The sequence below is a fragment of the Perna viridis genome, chromosome 2 (genome assembly GCF_037379345.1).
Source record: "Perna viridis isolate PV_CMFRI_1.1 ecotype Kerala chromosome 2, ASM3737934v1, whole genome shotgun sequence".
Taxonomy (NCBI): Eukaryota; Metazoa; Mollusca; class Bivalvia; order Mytilida; family Mytilidae; genus Perna; species Perna viridis.
Genome location: NC_142446.1, coordinates 7,151,168 through 7,171,127, shown reverse-complemented (window position 1 = coordinate 7,171,127; position 19,960 = coordinate 7,151,168). Strand labels below are relative to the sequence as shown.

The window sequence follows — 19,960 nt, the reverse complement described above, 5'->3', positions numbered from 1 at the left end:
TTAGCAAAATGAGACATAAAAATAAGTAATTTATATAATTTATACAAAGTCAAAGAAAAATCTAAAATCTGACCCCACTATGGCCTCTTATTCCTAAAAAGTAAGGGCAATAACCCTTTAAATCCATCAAAATCTTCCTTTTTTGGTATAGAATCTAATATGTAATACAATTTCATAGAGATCCACACACTTTTACTCAAGGTATTGCCTGACAACCACGTTTACAAAGTTTACCAGCAAATAATATTTGTCTTAACCAATTTGAGTTACAGATTAGGTCAAATAAAAATATTATGTGTAGTTCCAGTCACCTTTTTGAATAAAATATGGTCGGTAGGTTGGAAAATTATTCTTGTTTTTATTTATATTTTTTCTAAAACAACTAGCAAGGTCAGCTTGAAATGTCGCTAAATCCTGATGGAGATGCAAGTGTTTAATGAAAATATTATTTACAACTGTTCACTAAACAATCATCAAAAATAGGAATAAAACATCAACGGGCTGAAATTTTACAAATTTCAGTTCTATTGTGCACAGCCTTTGTTGTTTACTATTATAAATGCTGAATTTGGATAACCAGGTAAGGTTAGTTGATTTTTTATTTCATTTTATTATTTTCACTTTGGCCAAAAAAAAAATCTAGGGTCAGTCAGGTGACTGAACCCACAGATACTTTTTTATTTGGCTTTACAAAAGGTAGGTACAATTCACATCAGTATAAATGGCTTATAATTTTCAACATGCTAAAAATATAAGAATTTCTCCATAGGAAGTGGTGCAGATCTTCAATATGTATATAAATACTGTACTAACTTTGAATTTTGGAGTCACAGATTACAAAAGAAGTTATTCACTATGTATGAAAGAGGGATGGACAGAGTTAATGGCTACTAGACCTGCTTTCAGTATTGGTGATGGAGATAAAAATACATTTTAAAATGTTCAGCATCCACCATTTGTGTTTACATTTGACAACAATGTAATACAATAGGGGTCTATTTCAGAATGCATTGGTTCTTGTCAAAAAATTATTTTACATCTTTCGTGTAAATACAAGGATGTATTTTCTAAGTTTCTAAGGCTTTTCAATTGAAATAAATAAGTAAATATTTATTATTGTATGATATTGTGTTATCTATTATAACTAGTTCCTGGCATTCAATTCAAAATATAAAACTAGTTTATGTTTTTGATAGCATCATTCAGTTATGGATTTTTTAACAATTTAATATAGCCCACTGATTGCATATTATGAGTCACTATATAATGTTATATTGAATGTTCTAACAACTGACAAAATTTTTGAAAATTCCTTGACCTTATCACAAAATAAACTAAAAATAAGTACCGGTACTTGGTTTTATTCAGAAGGGTTTCACAAACAACAACTAAATGTTTATAATGCTGAATAACAGTTATACCAATTTTGAAAAATGATTGATTGATTGGGGTTCAAAGCCTGAGCAGCAATATTTTAGATATATTCAGGCGATGAACATGAAGTGGATGATAAAATGAACATGAAATGATAATGAAATGAAAAATGGGATGGGACACAAGGATAATGGGGTTGATAAATTTTGATTGCCACTGGAAATAAGGGGAGGTGGGTAGGGTCGGGCAATTTAGCCTCCTGTGGCAAAGCCCTATGGTTCCTACTCCAGGAGAATACCACAGTAGGGTTCTTTAACATGCGAGGAATGTGGCATCTTTCCCAACACGGTGCACCACTATGGTTTGCGGTCAGGTTTTCCGTATTATAGCCTAACAACCCCAGCATGTAACACACCAGGGGTACCCCATTCCACCACCTGGGGCACACAACTCAGTTGCTCTGTCGGCAGAGTGCTCTAGCCCCCCGGCCAGGGTTCTGAGCACTATTTAGTTGCCTTTTATGACAAGCTTAGCGCTGCTGCAGGCCTATTCTTTTGACACCCAGACCTGCACGGGGCTTGAAAAATGAAATTACATATATTGCATCCACATGAAATTCTTATTACATGTATGTAATGAATAACTGAAGTATATATATTTATATATTACTTTTTTCATTTTCCCTATATAAGGTGAATTCATTCGTATATTAGTATGTAATCTTATGTTTCAGTGACAACTTTGAGCAGCTAAAGACAGAGCAAAAACAATATCTGAACAGCTTTGAATGTTGACTGCAGTAAATAATTCTACCAACTTTCAAAACATATGCATACATGTCTGTTATTTAAGAGGAGTTGTAAAATCTTTAAAATCAGTTGATCTAGTTGATATCTTTATTAATCAAGTGGAAACTAAAGTGGATTATTTATAGAGAGAGTCACTTAAACATCATTTAAACAAAGTCAAGACATAACTGGATAGCAGGTTGTCAACAAAGAAAACAATATTAGCCAGTCAATTGGTCTATGTCAATTCAAAAGGATGATCTGCTCCTCATTCTTAAAGGCTAGCATTAAAATGTTTTTGTCTAGGAAAATTATTCAAATTATGTTACAATGTGTTACCTTTTTGTCAAATGCTATGGGCAGATTGCCTACAAATATCGTTCTTGGATCTTTTGTCCTATCTCTCCTGTTTTTGTGTCTTGGTTTTCTTCCTGAAGGTTTTCCTTTTTCATCATTTTCATCATGCCTAACAATAAGAAGACATCTGAATAATTTATTTCACAGTACCATGATAACATTAACAAATTATGTAATTTTTAAACACAAGTGTTACCAGACTTCTTTACCAAGTGTTACCAGACTTCTTTACCATATGTCATTCTATTGCACAGTCAACTAATGAAGGAGATAAGAGAAACAATAATTAACATGATCTGAGTCTAATCATGTGATAATTGTCTGTTATTGATAGATGAACCATTTTAACCTGTTTATCAGAGACACATAATCAATAACGGGGAGGGGGTGCCGGGGTCAGAAGGATCATATCCATTCTGTGATTGTTCAATAAATTATGATTACCTGTTTATTAGTGACTCATGAACAATACCCGGGGGTGGATCATATCCAGTCTGATCTTTTAATTCTTCACAAGTTTCTAATTTTCTTTTTTTAGTACTTGAACTTGTCTTCTTTAATTTGTCGTTCTGTTTCCTTCCACCATCATCTTGAGTCCTTGATAACACAGATACTGATTCCTTAAATAAATCAAATTCAGAGTGATAAAACCGTCATAAACTAGAGGCTCTAAAGAACCTGAATCACTCAAATGTACTTGGATAAACATTCCTGACCAAAGATTTCCTCAAGTATCACAGTCTTCTTTCTAGTATCCCCAGGGCAGTTAAGATTTGTATTGAAGATGTTTGCAGAGGAATCAGTTAATGTTAGAGTACATAATAATTTTTTAGAAAATATGTGTTGTGCAAAGAAAATTAGTATGTTGACTTGGTAAAGAACATTTTTGTTATGCCTATTCACAAAATAGAAGAATGGCAACAGTGTACTGATATGGAGAATTTTTAATAGAAGAACAATTTTTAACTATTGCAAAAATATTGTAATAACACATATTTAAAACATTTTCATATATAAGCTTCATCATAGAATTTTATCTACAAACATTTTTCTATTTAAAATTGGTTATGTAAAATCTAGAAAATGTGGCTTTTGTAAAACTTTTGATGAGACCATTGAACAGATATTTTATGAATGCACATATACCACGCAATTTAATTATTATACAACAATTTGTAAGATATCTTAAAGATTCTCTTCTCAGATATAAAAAGAATGTATTAATCGGTTATATTAATGGAACTTTACTATCAATTATAGCAAAATATTATGTCTATAGATATAAATTAGATATGGTTGTACCGAACATAACTGGCTTGAAAGAAATGGTGAAATACTATAGGAGTTTAGATATGTAAAATGGAAAAAAAAAGAAAAATATCCATCTCAGAAAAAAAACTTCTGGGTCCCTACTTATCCGTTTTTGTAGTACACAAAAAGTTCTGATATACAGTGTGCCCTCAATATATCTCCACCTTTGGGACCAGGCCAAAGTTTGGCAACATACGAGGGTGGCAAGGATTTATTTAAGAGTACTTGGAAAAGTGTGGCAACAAGTGAGGGACCACGATGGTGATATAACGACGGTGCACTGTATTCTTTCCTTTTTTTTGAATTAATAGTAAAAAATCAAACTGTGTTTTTTCTTTGTATGCCTGTTTATACAAATAGGAAATTGCTGAATGAAAGAGGGGAAATTTGTTTCATTCTTTTTTTAAACCTTTTTTAAACATTTAATAAGAATATGCTCTTGACCAATGAAACTGCAGTATTTCAGTTGTGTATGTGGAGTCCCTGAGGCTCTGATTGATTGATTGATTGTTGGGGTTTAATGCCTGAGCAGAATACTTCAGCTATATTCAGGCAATGAACATGAAATGGGATGATAAAATGAACATGTAATGAAAAAATGGATGGGACACAAGGATAATAGGGTCAACAAATTTTGATTGCCGAAAGAAAAAAGGAAGGGATGGGTAGGGTCGGGCAATTTAGCCTCCTGTGGCGGAACGCAAAGGTTCCTACTCCTATCGAATACCAAAGCAGGGTTCTTTAATGTGCAAGAAACGTGGCATCTTTCCACTATGGTTTGCGGTCAGGTTTTCTGTATTATAGCCTGACGATTCCAGCATGTAACACACCAGGGGTACCCCATTCCACCACCTGGGGCACACAACCCAGTTGCTCTGTGGGCAGAGCGCCTAGCCCCCGCTACGTTTCTGAGCACTATTTAGTCACCTTTTACGACAAGCTTAGTGCTGCTGCAGGCCTATTCTTTTGACACCCAGACCTGCACGGGGCCCCTGAGGCTCTGAGTACACAAAATGTGTACACAGACACACTTTCTTCTTTTAAATATGATAGGGTAGTCATGTTAAGAATTAATAATTCCACAAAAATAACACAAGCAGGAAAATAAATAAGGCAGTGACTCTGCATCATACAGCATCATATGTGCCCTGTACTGCATGTACACTGTAATACTTAAGGCTCATTCATACTTCATCGGCGACTGTTGTGAAAATATTCACTTTCTCTATTGTTCATGAAAAGATACTTCTATTGTTAAAATGCTGGATACACATGTTGAAATGTCAAGTGAATACTGTGAGAACATTGCTAATCTTTTGCTACTGATGTATAAATATGTCTAATACAAAATGTGAAAATGAATTTTTACGTTACCACTAGAAATAAAGCAAAGAGGCATGACCATGCTGGTTTCTATCAGATTCTTCCTTAATTATGTAATTCCGATGTCTTTCATTTATTATTATTATTTTTTTTATTTATAATTTTTAAATATACCCTTTTCAACCCAGTTCACATTGTTATTTTAGTTTCTCCTTCAAAACGGAAGTTGAGGTTTGTGAAAACTTACTGTCTGTATACATTTTTGTACATGTATTATGACGTAACATTGTCAAACAAAGCATTCTGCATACAAAACATCCAATAACCAAAACAACTCAGCAGAAATGGTACACTAATGTGTTTTTTTTTCTTATTTGAATGGTGACCCCCACTTTAATACCATCAACTAATGGATACCTTTTCATACAGCAAGTTTGAAAAAGTATTAATGTGAGAAGTATGTGAGATACACATGGATATGGTTCAAAAGTTTTTCTTTTGGCAAGAAACAATAAAAGGTTCTTTTTAGACAGATTAAACACATTTTAGTTCATTTTTAAAGATCTTAAAAATAAAGCAGACAATTTCCAATCTACTGGAGTGTGACATGAGTCAATCATTAAAATAGACTAGGCCACAGATGTCCAAATTAAATTCTGGAAATTTCAAAAACTCACGATTTGACATATTTTTTAACTGCTAAATCTTTACTTTGAGCATGGTTTGTTTTTGTTTGTTTGTTTGTTGGGGTTTAACGTCCAAGCAGCAATATTTCAGCTACATTCAGACAATGAACATGAAATGGATGATATAATGAACATGAAATGAAAAAAAAAAGATGGGTCACAAGGATAATAGAGTCGACAAATTTTAATTGCCACTGGAAAAAGGGGGGATGGGTAAGATCGGGCAATTTAGCCTCCTGTGGCAGAGCGCAAAGGTTCCTACTCCTATCGAATACCACAGCAGGGTTCTTTAACGTGCGAGGAACGTGGCATCTTTCCCAACACGGTGCACCACAATGCTTTGCGGTCAGGTTTTCCGTATTATAGCCTGACAACCCCAGCATGTAACACGCCAGGGGTACCCCATTCCACCACCTGGGGCACACATCCCAGTTGCTCTGTGGGCAGAGTGCCTAGCCCCCGGCTAGGTTTCTGAGCACTATTTAGTCACCTTATACGACAAGCTTAGCGCTGCTGCAGGCCTATTCTTTTATCACCCGGACCTGCACGGGGGATGAGCATGGTAACCAATATTTTTTTATAAGCCTATTTCCATGCCTTTATACTTGGGAACATTTCTGAAGAATTTTACAAAATTCCTACCACAAGAATTAATAAGTGGGATTCTGGTACTGGGTTTCACTTTTTTTTTAAGATATTCATAAGGATTAAATGTATACACATGTATCTATAAGGATATATGTACACCAAAATAACAATAATATGTAATGACAGTAGAACAACACACGCATTAACATACTCTAATTAAATCATTTTCAAAATATTTAACTTTTTAAATCATAAATCTCAAATGTTTAGGAAAAAGTATGGTTCTGTCTAAAAACCAGGCAGGGGGTGATTCATCATATCTCAAGATAATTGATGAAATTGTTCAAACACACAACTCTTCCAAAGTTCATTTCCTTAGATCTGCTATACATGTATATCATGAAATATTTTTTGACTGGTTACAAAGTAAAACCTCTATTTTCATACTTTTCTGTATAACATAACCACCTTCACTTATATTTTTGAATATAGTTTCTTTAAGGCCTACTGAAGGACTTCCAATCAATCACAGTGCTGTTAGCACTGTTTTTTCTCTCTATTTTCCTAAAATGTGTAAACTGAATGTCTGAAGTTAAACATGTAATCTATACAGTATCCAACTTCACACACAATTCCAAATTTTTTTCCGTTTCATCACATTCAAAACTACATATATTTCAACAAAGTATCATCTTACACTGTAATTATATACTCAAATGGAGCCAATTTCAGCTGAAGAAAATAATTTCCTTGATCAATACTAGACACTTTTTATCAATTTGAACTTTCCTACCTAATTGTATTGAGTGGAACATCCTTAGTACATTTAATGCTTCTTGGCACAATACTGGAAGAACTTCATTCCCTTAATGCTAATTTATTACTGAACATCCAAAAGGAAGTCCCACAAATCTTCAGTTCATTTGAAGATTAGATCTTAATTTTATTTGCAAAAATTATAGAATATCACTGAGCTAAGAAACATATTTGCAAGTTATAAAAGATGTACTGAATGATAAAAAAGGAATTATGTTTGGACTTTACTTTTGTGTAGTGTTCAGAGACAATAGGGAAGTTCCAGGCATTAACTATTAGTATTCTACAGACTTTCAATACTTGAACCCTTATACAAGTATGAATAAAATAAGAAATACCTTAGAACATATATTTTTAACTGGAGGTGCAAATAATTCAGCAAGCTTGCAAAGTTCTCCATCTGATGAAGTTTTCCCTTTTAATTTTGAAGCTTGTTGAATGACCTTTGAAAGACTTCCAATCTTGTACTCCTCTTTCATCTTGTCCTACAATTTTCAAAAATCAAAACAATTTGTAAACAATGTCATAAAATACCTGTCTCTCTTTGCCAAAATTAACTATTTTTTTTGTTTTTTTTTTATTATACATGTACAAAACTGAAGGATCAAGGTAAACCAAGGTACATTGAATTGCCCTGAAGTTTGACAAACTGACAAAATGAAGTCAGATGTAATTCATGACAATAACTTATGTGGAAGTTTGTTTAATTTCTAGTACAATGTATATGTATTTAAATTGCAATAGTTGGAACTGTAATGTCACTCAATGCATAATAATATGCAGATAGACATGTCTGAAATGGTCAAACCCTGAACACATGTTGAAGATTTGGATATTAAATTCAAGCCATACCTGCATTTGACCCTTATCTGCCACAAAATAAAGTATATGTCTTGCATGCTTATCAAATTTGTATGCAAAGGTCTATTAGAGATATATTATGAAATTATGACAGAAAGTCAAAGGACAAGAAGTCAAAGATAATATTTTGGTGGTTTATCCACAGAAAAAGTTTTTATTTTATTGATTTTTATATTATAAATCTCAACATTTATTTTATTTTTTTTGTTTATAATTTTTTTGACTTTGAAAATAAAAAGATGAAAAGAAGATAATATATGAAATACAGTTTCATGAGAAAAAAAGTATTAATTTGGCTTCTTGTTTGTTTTTTAGTTGCTAACATTGTTACTAATTACTAATGACTATATAGGTCATATACATACACATATACATTGGCAGGCCCCAATATCTATAAATATTCATTGCCAGTTGTTTAATCTGGTACCTAATCTGGTTCCCTGGTGAATATCATAAGTGACCCAAAAATTGCTAAAAAAATGTACCTCTTTTTAAAAATATCATACACATGCCTATGTGTGTTTATTGCTTGTATGAGAATGCGAAGTTTACATTAAAAGATGAAATGACCAATTAGCATTGAATTTATGTAATATTACCAAGTTTCTGATTCAAACGGGACTTGTTACAATTGACAAGGGCATATCTATCGATAGTAAGACCTAAACTAGAGTACAGTTGCACTATGTGGGATCCACATACTTCGGAACAAAAAAATAAAATTGAAATGGTACAGAGACAAGCTGCCCAGTATGTGTGCAATAGCTACCACAACACTAGTAGTATTACCAACATGATTGACATGTTCTTGGTTGCCCTATGCTAGTGGAGCGCCGTCTTAAAACCTGATTAATCATGTTATATAAAATTTCACACCAGCTAATAGCCATACCATCGACTGTGTTAATTTCATCAGATACCAGAACAAGAAAAAACCACAATCATACATTTAGGCATATAACAGCCTCAAAAGATACCTACAAATGGTCATTTTTTTTCATGAACAGTCCAATGGAACCTACTACCACAAACAGTAATTTCATACACTACAGTTGAAACCTTCAGAGAACAGCTCACTCCAGCTGTTTTCTCCAACATAATATAAACACAAAAGTCTATACTGTAAATAGTTTTAACTTGTATATAAAAATTTTCTTTTTGATGATGTAAATTGCTAATTGAATTCTGAAATAGTTCCTTTAATTTTTATATCCTTACTCCAGGCATGCGACAGCAAGTAATCTTTGGCAGGACGAAGTTATGCTGTATAACTAAAGAAGAAGACTATATAGGTTCATATACATTATCAGGGCCCAATATCGATATATAGCCATTGCAAGTTGCAGAGAATATCTGACAATTAGCAACTTTGAAGACTTTGGTCTTTGATTTTTAAAATTGTAATTTTTTTTATCATCTATACAGATTTCAAAATTCAATTCATTACAAATTGTATGAAGTTTGTTTAATCAATGAATGTGTCACATTATTGATGTATAGCTTCAAAGGAAACAAATGAAAACCTTCCACATAAAAACACCAAACTAATTGTTATATACAGGGTCTGACAGAAAATAAGGTGAATGACCCCACAGTTCAAAAACATAATTGATAAATTTAGTATTATTAGCTTTGTCGAAACTTGGACAGGTGAAACTAATGATATTAATATCGCAAATTTTGAAAATGTCCATTCAAGCAGTAGAAAAAAACACAAAAAAGCAAGGCGTCATTCTGGGGGGATAAGTATTTTTGTCAAACCAGAAGTTAAAAAGGGTATAAAACCCATGAAAAATAGTCATGCTGATATTGTATGGATAAAATTAGATCATTTATTTTTTAAGACCAAGAAAGATATCTTTTTGGGAGTTGTATATATATCACCTGAATATTCCAATGATAAAGTAAATGATATTGAGTCAATTTATTCTGTTCTTTTGTCTGATGTTGAAAAATATTGTAGACTTGGTGATGTTATAATTCAAGGCGATTTCAATGCCTATACTAACATAAAACCAGATTATATTGTATTCGATAATGATTCTGAATTTGTAAATATACATGATTTGAATCATAAAGTTGATATTCTAATGTCAAGAAATAATCTTGATCACAAACACACCAATAATAGTGGCAATTTGTTGCTCAATTTTTGTAAAGAAACCAGAATGAGAATTTTAAATGGGAGAATGATTGGAGATTTAAAGGGTGAATTTACTTGCATCACATATAATGGTTGCAGTCTAGTGGATTACACTTTAGTGTCACAAGATCTATTAAGTTCTGTTGGATATCTCTACATTTTTTATCTGGTATATGTACCATTTTCTGATCATCGCCCAATTAGTTGTACATTTTTTATAGATTATCTGTCACAGTGACATAGAACTGTTCAGTTAGATGCCCTCCCACGTAAATTTATATGGTCTAAGGAAGCCAAATGCTTATTTAATGAAAAAATCAATAATAATGAATTTAAAGGTAAATTTTTGGATTATATGAGTTCTGAATTTGAAGATTGTGACCAAATCACTAACTCTTTCAATTCTATATTAATAGAATGTGCTAAGCAATTTGCTAAATACGTCAACCAGTCACCAAACAGAAAGAAAAAAGGTACAAAACCTACTAGACAACCTTGGTATGCACAATCATGTGCAGATTTAAAGAAGTTGGTTAAATGTTATGAGAAACTTGTTAACAAAAATCCTAGTAATGGATATTACAGGAGAATGTATTATACTTATAAGTCAAAATATAGAAGGATTTGTAAAAATGAAAAAAAAACAATATAAACAGAAATTATATGCTGAAATGAATAATAGCATTGATAATGATCCAAAATCATTCTGGAACCTAGTAAATAAACTAGATCGGTCGAACTTGAGTCATGATTCCGATGATACTTAACCAAAAGAAGAATTTGTAAATTTCTTCAAAAACTTAAATAAAACTGATAGTAATAATTCAGCTTTTTATGATAACATAAACCAAAAATTTGAACAAGCTATGAAAAATATTAATGAAGGGCCAGCTCAAAATATATTTGATAACAAGAAAACTGTAGACAAAATAGCAAAGGTTATTAAACTATTGAAACTTGGAAAAAGTACTTCCACAGATATGATCTCTAACGAAATGTTAAAATATAGTGGGAATACTATTCTCAAACCTCTTGAAAAATTATATAACTGCATTTTCCTCAAAGGAACATTTCCTAAACTATGGAATGAGAGCTTTTTGGTTCTTCTTCATAAATCAGGTAATAAGACTGACCCCAGTAATTATAGGGGAATTTCTATAACTTCTAATTTAGGAAAACTCTTTAATAGAATAATTTATGCTAGACTGCTGGAATTTACAAACAGCAAATCTCTCCTAAGTGAAAACCAAATTGGTTTCAGAGAAAACAGTAGAACTGATGACTATCTATTTTCAATCAAATCCATTTTTGACCACTATAAAAACAAGAAAAGAAAAGTTTTTGCTGCTTTTATTGACCTACGTAAGGCTTTTGATACCATTTGGTAGATTGGTCTTTTTTACAAACTTGCGTCAGCAAATGTTCCTCCAAAACTATTTCAAATAATATTTTCTATGTAACATAATACTACAAATAGAATCAAATTTTCAAATGGACTAAGTTCCACATTCAAATCAGAATGTGGTGTCAAACAAGGTGATGTTTTGAGCCCTTTACTATTTAATATTTTTTTAGATGACATTGTAAAGGTATTAAAGTCAAATAATTACAATCCTGTAAAATTGGGGATATATCAGTAAATTGTCTTTTATATGCTGATGGCTTAGTTATATTATCTGAAAGTAAACAAGGTTTACAAACTAGTTTAAATATTGTTCATGAATATTGCTGTAATTGGAAATTATATGTTAATGTGTCCAAATCTTAAGTTATTGTATTTAATTCAAATGGTAGATCTTATATTAATGAGTTTACATACAATAATGATATCATTCAAACAGTACCAAAATATTGTTATCTTGGTGTCATGTTACATTATAATGGTAAATTTAATTTAGCTGTATCTTTGCTGATGGAAAAGGCTAGAAAAGCTTTATTCAAGATAAAAAAAGTCAGTAGGGCTAGTTCATTCATGTCATTTATTAGAAAAGCTGTTTGATACTTTAATTATCCCCATTCTTTTGTACTGTAGTGAAGTCTGGGGTATAGATATTGATACATGTACTTTTAATAACTCAGTTGTAGAAAAATTTCATTTAAAATTCATCAAGGAAATTCTTGGTGTACACTGCAAAGCTACAAACGCTGCATGTCGTTCTGAACTTGGATGACTCCCACTTCAATCAAAAATTATGTTTTCCTGTGTCATCTTCTTTCCTCAGAAAACCCTTCGGCTTTTAAAATATTTCAAGCTACAGAAAACAATAACACTTGGACAAAGAAAATATATTTCATTACATGTATCAATAAACTTAGTTTTTCACACATAATCTATCAAAAATGTAGCTTTAAACCTATTTTATCAAATATAAAACAACGAATAACCGATTAATTTATGCAAGAGCAACATTCCCAAATCCAAAATTCAAATAAACTAACATTTTATCGAAATTTACACATTTATACTCAGTGATTTGTATACTATACTAAAGATTATCAGTAATTTTTTAGATATTATTTTTTCTATCAGAAAAATTTTATTTCATAACAAATATCTCTTCTCATAACATTTGATCAATATTCTATTTACATGTATACTGCTACTATATATGTTACACTTTTATGTATCAATTATATGGGCCTTTGCCAATTATTGTAATTGTGTTTGTGCCAATAAATAAAGAATAAAGAATATAAGCAAATTGGGTTGTATATATGAGTATCAGTTTTAACAAATTACAGTTTCTAACTAGCGGATGGAATTATGGCTTCTTACAAAAACAGCTATGTTTCCCTTTCTTTCATTTTATTGCTTAAAACTTTTCTAACCAACTTTTCCCATCAGATTGCAGTCACTATAATTGATGTCAACTTTTATACTCCGTGACTTTTTATCCTACAAAAGGACTTTTACAGTAGACAGGATTGGAATCTTGTGTAATATTACACAGACAGCATGTATACAAAAATGTATATGTTGCATAGGGAACAGTGAGATTACCCATATTGCAATTCCTTAATAATGCCTGTGGGTTAATTAAGAGGGAGGACATTTTCATTGCTTCAACTTTCGTGTGTATATAAAGTCATAGTTAAAGGAAAATTTAGAAAAGCGTTTTTGCATGTACCTGTTTTTAATGAAATACCGACTATAGGATGATGTACAATTCCTATATTTGAGAGAAACTTGTGCAACGAAAATATTACCCGGGCTTCCAGGTTACATGTGCACTTGCTTTATTTTGGTGCTTACAACGCCATCTAGTGAATAAACGACCCAAAATTGAAGAACCCGGATGTTCTGGTTGACAAATGATGGCGTCAAGGAAAGCTTGTTTTCGCGAAATACTGTTGTATTGTTACTATCTTTGCTAACTTTTATTCTTTTCAAGAAAAAGTTAATAACTTTGTTTGTTTTCTTACCGAGATAATTAGCGGTTCATAAAAATTCAGTTTGGATTACATTCGCACCTGTAGAGGGACAGGTAAACAAAATATTGTTTGGGTGTGTGATGACAGGGTCAGTGAAATCATCCAGTATTCCCACTCAGTATTACTTTTTACATCCTTATGCCGAGCCTTCCATTACTCATTTTTATCATTCATGTCTTGGTTGTAGATTTAATTGAAAATAGCATGTGCTAATGAAGTAATATGTGCATAAATTTCTTGATTTTGTAACTGTAAGTATTCAAAATATGTTGATACCGGAAGTCAAGTGAGATGTCCGTGAGTTCGAAATTTAATTCAAATACATTGTACTATTAGACGTTGTTTAATTATAATATTAATATGATATAAGATATGTTACCTAAGATACACACTGAAGCCACTGATGCCCGAATACCTGTAATTGTTAAGGATATAGTTATAAGGCATGGAAGCCAGATAATTTCGCCTTTGCTTTTGAGTTTTTTTTCTGTTTAAAAAAAGTAGCTCATGTTTTAGGACTGGTAGGGTCATCCTTACATTCGTAAATACGCCTACATATGCCTGTAGCATAACAATACTCCTTTTTCCTATATCCAACTTTGGTTTCGTTTTTTAAGATTTTAATCAAAGGGGAGTAACTTTCTACAAATTTGTCATCCGACAAACTGATTTACTGTCAAATTGGAGCAATGAACAGCAGTAGACTTCAAATTCAAATATTCAATTCATTAGAGCCTCAGTAAGTACTTGGATACTTCTAAATAACCTACATGTATTTCAAACCATTCAGGTGCTTACCAATTTGAAAATAGTTTGTTTCCTAGAAAATGTTTACTGTTTTCCCGCAAGTCTAGTAAACTTCATTTAAAATCGATATATCAAAGAAGAAATATAAGCTCTGTAGAGCTTTTAAAATTGACAGAAATAAATACAAGATATACACATAAACTTAAAGCAACTTGACATACAAATTATAAATAACATGCAAGAAATCAAGCACACAAAAAAAAACACTATGATGAAAGCAATGCAGACTAAATTTAAAATCAGATGCTACTAAGCAACTAAAAGCATTAAAATTAACATGCCACCAAGATTAAAATAATAAATGAAAGATTTTAAGATGATGTTGCACCTGTCAGTTGGGTAAGCCAAACTATTGGCAAAAGGAGCAAGAACTTCCCCCTCCCATTTACTTTTAAAACTTTTAAATTGATCAAGTCCCTTGTCCCCCAATAAGACAGCCAACCAGTTTGTCCAGTGTTTGTGGGTTACATACCTTTGAAAAACTTGCTAAAATGGCTTGCATTTCTGTAAGTATGAAAAACTACAGTGTTTTCTGCAATAATTATGTTATATTAGCTTAGTATTAATATGTATTTTGTTCAAATAGATTGTACTTTCAAAAAGTTACTTGTTGATAGGAGGTGGTATTAGCTGGTGTGAAAAAAGGATCTGGCAGTCATGAATGGGCATGCATATTTGTATATGAGATAGCTAATTAGAAAAGTAAATTTGAGAAAGGCAATGGACATAGATGAATTTAAATGTATTGGCTTATTTCGCAAGGACTTTCTATACATTTCTAAGGCAGGTATACATGTATTTTTAAATAACAGGCATCTCCAGGTGCATCTAAGTAGGACCCCACTGCAAAAGTTAATAGTTGTATACTGGTATCAATTTTATCATGCTGTTGTCTGCATACAATTTGGTTTCCAGACAATAACTTGGGAATAAGTCTTTGAATCAGAGATCACCCTGAAATTAATTCATGATGAGCCCATCAAATAATTCATAGCATTTTCTCACTTTTACAGCCATACTTGGAGTAAAGTGTATACATGTAGGTGTTAACACTCCCGATTTCATGGACATCAACTGCAAGACCTCCCATGACTGTATTTTTCATTTTTAAAGGTTGCCATTTTTGTTTTTTTTTGTTACACATATTCTGTACCAGTGGTCTCGTATGCGCTTTGTTAATTTAACACTTCAAACGGCTGATTAATGCTCCGAGTCAACAAGGATACTCTGTATAGTTTACAATTTTGAATGGGATCTCAGTCTTTCCGAAGGTTTGTCGGACCATTGGATATCACTAGTAAAAATGTGACAGAACCGGTAAAAATGAATTTCTATACCTCTATCCCTTACCAAATTTATTACAGCAAAATTAATATACATGTACATGTCTGATTAAATAAAGCAAAGCTTCTTGCAATGCATTGTCCTAATCAAAATTTATTACTGAAAAATCAAATAAAGGCTGAAACTTTATTGACACATATTGTAGGGATCGGTACAAACTAGTCCCAAGCTTTCAGAAATGCTCTGTTGAAGTGGAGAATTTACTGTTTAATAATGAAACAAGAAGATTAAATGAAATGCTTATGTTTCACAACCGAATTATCAATTGAGATAAATTTAACCCATGTCCCAAACTGCAATTTGCACGTTTCATAATGAAATATGAATGATAAAACATGAATTATCCTTAGCTAGAGTGATGAATGTTCATCTTTAATGTTTGAAACGAAAAGTTGATAAAAATGTGTGCTGGTAACCATATATTCGATAGATTTCAAAGATTTTTACAATTTATTTTCTTGAACGGGCACCTTTTTTGTTTGCATTGTTATCTGGAAAAGAGATAACTGGTCAATTTACTGCTAAAGATACAGTCCCAATCATGGGCGTTGTAAAAGAAATGAGAGGCTGACTTCACTTCGCTTTTAATGTTCGTCTGAGGGCGAAGTGACTGACCCAAGGTGATTGTCTCACCTGAATGGCCCAGAAGCATGAGCCCTGTAGCTGTTACCTAAAACAGAACAAAGGGTCTGTGAGAAGTTTTTTTTTCATACATGTACATGTATATCTCCAAAACTGTTAAGTTGTAGCCAAATTCTTTCAATTGCCGATTTGATCTTTATTATAAGGCCTACAAAAGTCTGCAGGTGGATCAAAGTTGTTGGATGACTCCTTGTTAGAGTTATTGCCCTTGAGAGGCAAAAAATTATTTTTTAACAGTTTTCAGTCAATATCAGGAATACTATAATAGATACATTTTGTAAAAAGAAACTTTCAATTGGTGAAGTGATCCTTATGATAACTCCTACCAAAGTCTACTTTGAGTAAAAATTGTCAGAAAACTCCTTGTAAATTGTCCTAGAAAGGAAAGAATTTAACCAGGTTAGGGATTCAGGTCCCTAGAAGCCTCATGTTTATAAACAGTCATTTTTGACGCCTTTGTTTTAGTGAAACACTTGCATAGGAACAGGGAATGTAAACATTTTAGCTGATTATTCTTGTATTCATAAATTTATTACATCACAGTACTTTAAGCAATAAATAATTAAGATTAATGATGAAAGGGTACACATTTCAGGGCATTTATCAGAATCCTTTCATCTCAATGTGGTCTTCTGTTGGTGATTTTTCCCCACTTCCAAAATGCCCATTTTACACATAAACTAACTTTACAATGATCTCCTTTGCTAAGAAGGGGGTGCTTGGTTTACAGGTACAATGTATGTGCAGAATACAAGGAAGAATACAGTTTGTTTTTTATATCCCTGCAAACAAAGTTGGGGATGGTGGTATATAGGTTTCACCCTGTCAGTTCGTCTGTCCAGACTTTTTTCTTAGCAGCTTGCAGCATTTTTATGAAACTTTGTATATTCACATGGAGATGTGCATATTGTCAGGAATTTATGTTTGGACAAAAATTTTAGTAATGACGCCTGTTGAACTTGGGCATTTGTCAGCAAAAGTTGGTCTCGTGTTGTCTGCAACTCCTCAGCAATTTGAAGGATAGTTGTTAAAGTTAATGGGGTGTTAAATTACCATATTGGGATATGCATTTCATCAGGAATTTATGTTTAAAGTAAATTTGCAGTTATATTCTGTCATTGTATTGTTAAAAAAAAATAGTACTGATTGCAGTTTGGAGTTGGTGTTTTAGAAATGGCAGCAAAATTGTGTCTCAAAAGTGCTTAATTTATCCCCCATAAAATTTGTGTGTCCACAATGGTCCTCAATTTGTACAAAGTTCAACAGGCTGTGGGGGTTTTAGTCCCATTAGGGACAATGTCTAGTGTTTATTCTTCAAATAATGGAATTAGTAAATTTGATAGATTCAATAAAACCTGCATATGAAGGTAGTACAGCAAATAATTGGTTTCCCCTAGTTTCGGGATTTACTTAGTGAGTACTGCTGATGGCAACCAGTCTAGTCTCACAGGTTCTCAAATTTCCATGTCATGTGACAATTCTTGTCATTTCCTCTTTTGCACTTAAGTTTTTTTTTCATTTTCTGCCAGACTGTCACCAGGCTCTCAGAGATTCCAAGGCCGTAGGTTAAATTGTATACTTGTATATTTATTTTTAGATTTCTGTGAAATTTGATTGATTTTTTATGAGAAATGAATGAAATGAAACAAGTGGTATGAGTGTATGACTTGTCTCTTTGATTGGTCAATCTTTGTCATCTTGAAATGCATGAAAAATTTGCATTAGGACGTTTAACCATAATCAGTCAATCTTCTTTTCAGTGATGATAATCATGATGTTTCCAGACTTTTTTTCTAATTGTTAAGTATTGATCATTTAATAATAAAAAAATCTTACAAATTATGGCAAATATCATAGAAATAAATAAGTCAGCAATAATGACATGAAATGATATAATGGTAATCATATCATAGAAACAACATAATGCATATGATATACAAATGTATGCAGAGGTCGTAATATCTAGTGACTATTTATAATGGAAGTTCTTGTTTTTCCAACTCTCACAAGTTCCTTAAAACAACAGTCTTGGTAACTTCAAGTAACAAGTATAATTTCTTTAAATTTGGCCAGGAATAGTAGAATCTTGGCAAATATTTAATTTTCTGAGGTTGAGTTCTCTTCTGGTTCATTGATTTTTGAATGAGCAATGCCCCCAATGAACTTAGAAAAAAATGTACTGCAGGCAAGGCATTCATGTAGTGCAGACACTTCTAAGATTATGTTAGTACAATTTGAATAGCTTACCACATGTAGTACATGTATGCACTGGTACATGTAATACCCTATATTTTAATTGTGTCTGTCTATCCATCCCCTGGTTGTTTCCTTGTGATAACTTGAGAACCAAATGTAAAAAATAGTTCTATTTTAAATAGAAATTTCTTGTCAAACTAGTAAGATAAAATGTACCTGCACAATATGGTTTCTTTGAGTATCTGTTTACATGTATCATTAAGCCTTATTGTAATTCCGTTTGGTCTATCAGGCTAAAGTCGCATGTACAAAAAAATGTAATGTCAAGTACAAATGTACCAAAGCCAGCTATGCATTCATTAATAAGTCTTCTTGTAAAGTATTTTGCATGAAATGACTTGTAACCAACTGATTTTCAACTTATATGTAACTTGTTTCTTCACTGGAGAAATCCTATTACATGTACAGTGTATTATCAGACTTAATACTTTTTGAATGAGCTATTTACAATGTTTCTAACAAAATTAACTTTAATTTTTTTTTGGTTTTTGTTTATTGAATTCTTAGGATTCCAATGTAACAGTGAGAAGTATGTGTTTATTTCATTTCCTGTACACTGACTCTGTATCTTGTCAAAATTATTCGCCAGTTGTGTTATCAGTCATAACAATGAGAGGTCAAAGCACTCTTGTGTTTTTCTGTTATTTCTTATCATGATAATTATTAACCCTATCTATGAGTTGGTTTAGAAAAAATATTAGTGTGTATATTATTAGGATAATCATAAAATTGATTATTGTACTTTGGTGAATTGATTTAGATCATAAAAAAGGTACTTATTTAAAGGAAAACTACAATGTATGTACATTTACTTTATCGGTGTAAGATAATTGTCAGTCTGTAACTCTCTATGTTTTATAAGATAATATTTCAAGTGAAAACTTCCTGTCTGTTAGCAGGTATCCTAATGGTATCAAACAAATAGGCAGCTATGTTTAAGAAAGGGAAGAAACGACCAGAAATTTCCACACCCAGTAATTTTGAACACCGTGTGCATACTGGGTTTGACAGAGACCAGGGGAAATATGTCGGGCTACCACCACAATGGGCTGGAATAATTATCCCTGAGGAAAATGATAGGAGAAAACCAATTGTTGATGCCTCAAGGATTACACATACAGATATTCAACCACTTAAGGTAATATATAAATATTCGGCCACAAAAGTAATAAGCATAGCACATTTTATTATCATCTGTAGGGATGTTTTCACAATGTACAATGCAGTTTACA

General features: G+C 32.2%; 2 protein-coding genes across 5 annotated transcripts in view; one reads left to right on the top strand and one right to left on the bottom strand.

Annotated features, from left to right (window-relative positions):
• The window catches only part of LOC148623489 (RNA-binding protein 34-like), a 34,433-nt gene extending 20,884 nt beyond the window's left edge, over nt 1-13,549 (bottom strand). Inside the window, exons 1-4 of one of the 2 annotated variants that reach the window (XM_088565329.1) lie at nt 13,455-13,549; nt 7,582-7,728; nt 2,964-3,139; nt 2,502-2,628 (exon numbers count right to left, since the gene is read on the bottom strand). In XM_088565329.1, the coding sequence (XP_088421455.1) occupies nt 2,502-2,628; nt 2,964-3,139; nt 7,582-7,722 (444 nt within the window). In that variant the 5' untranslated portion in view covers nt 7,723-7,728; nt 13,455-13,549. Of the gene's footprint in view, nt 1-2,501; nt 2,629-2,963; nt 3,140-7,581; nt 7,729-13,375 lie in introns of both variants that reach the window. The other variant, XM_088565328.1, reaches the window with a different exon arrangement.
• Nucleotides 13,528-19,960, top strand: part of LOC148623488 (serine/threonine-protein kinase PAK mbt-like) — a 31,105-nt gene continuing 24,672 nt past the window's right edge. The window contains exons 1-2 of one of the 3 annotated variants that reach the window (XM_088565319.1): nt 13,528-13,732; nt 19,628-19,866. In XM_088565319.1, the coding sequence (XP_088421445.1) occupies nt 19,660-19,866 (207 nt within the window). In that variant the 5' untranslated portion in view covers nt 13,528-13,732; nt 19,628-19,659. Of the gene's footprint in view, nt 13,733-19,624; nt 19,867-19,960 lie in introns of all 3 variants that reach the window. The other 2 variants (XM_088565320.1, XM_088565318.1) reach the window with 2 other exon arrangements.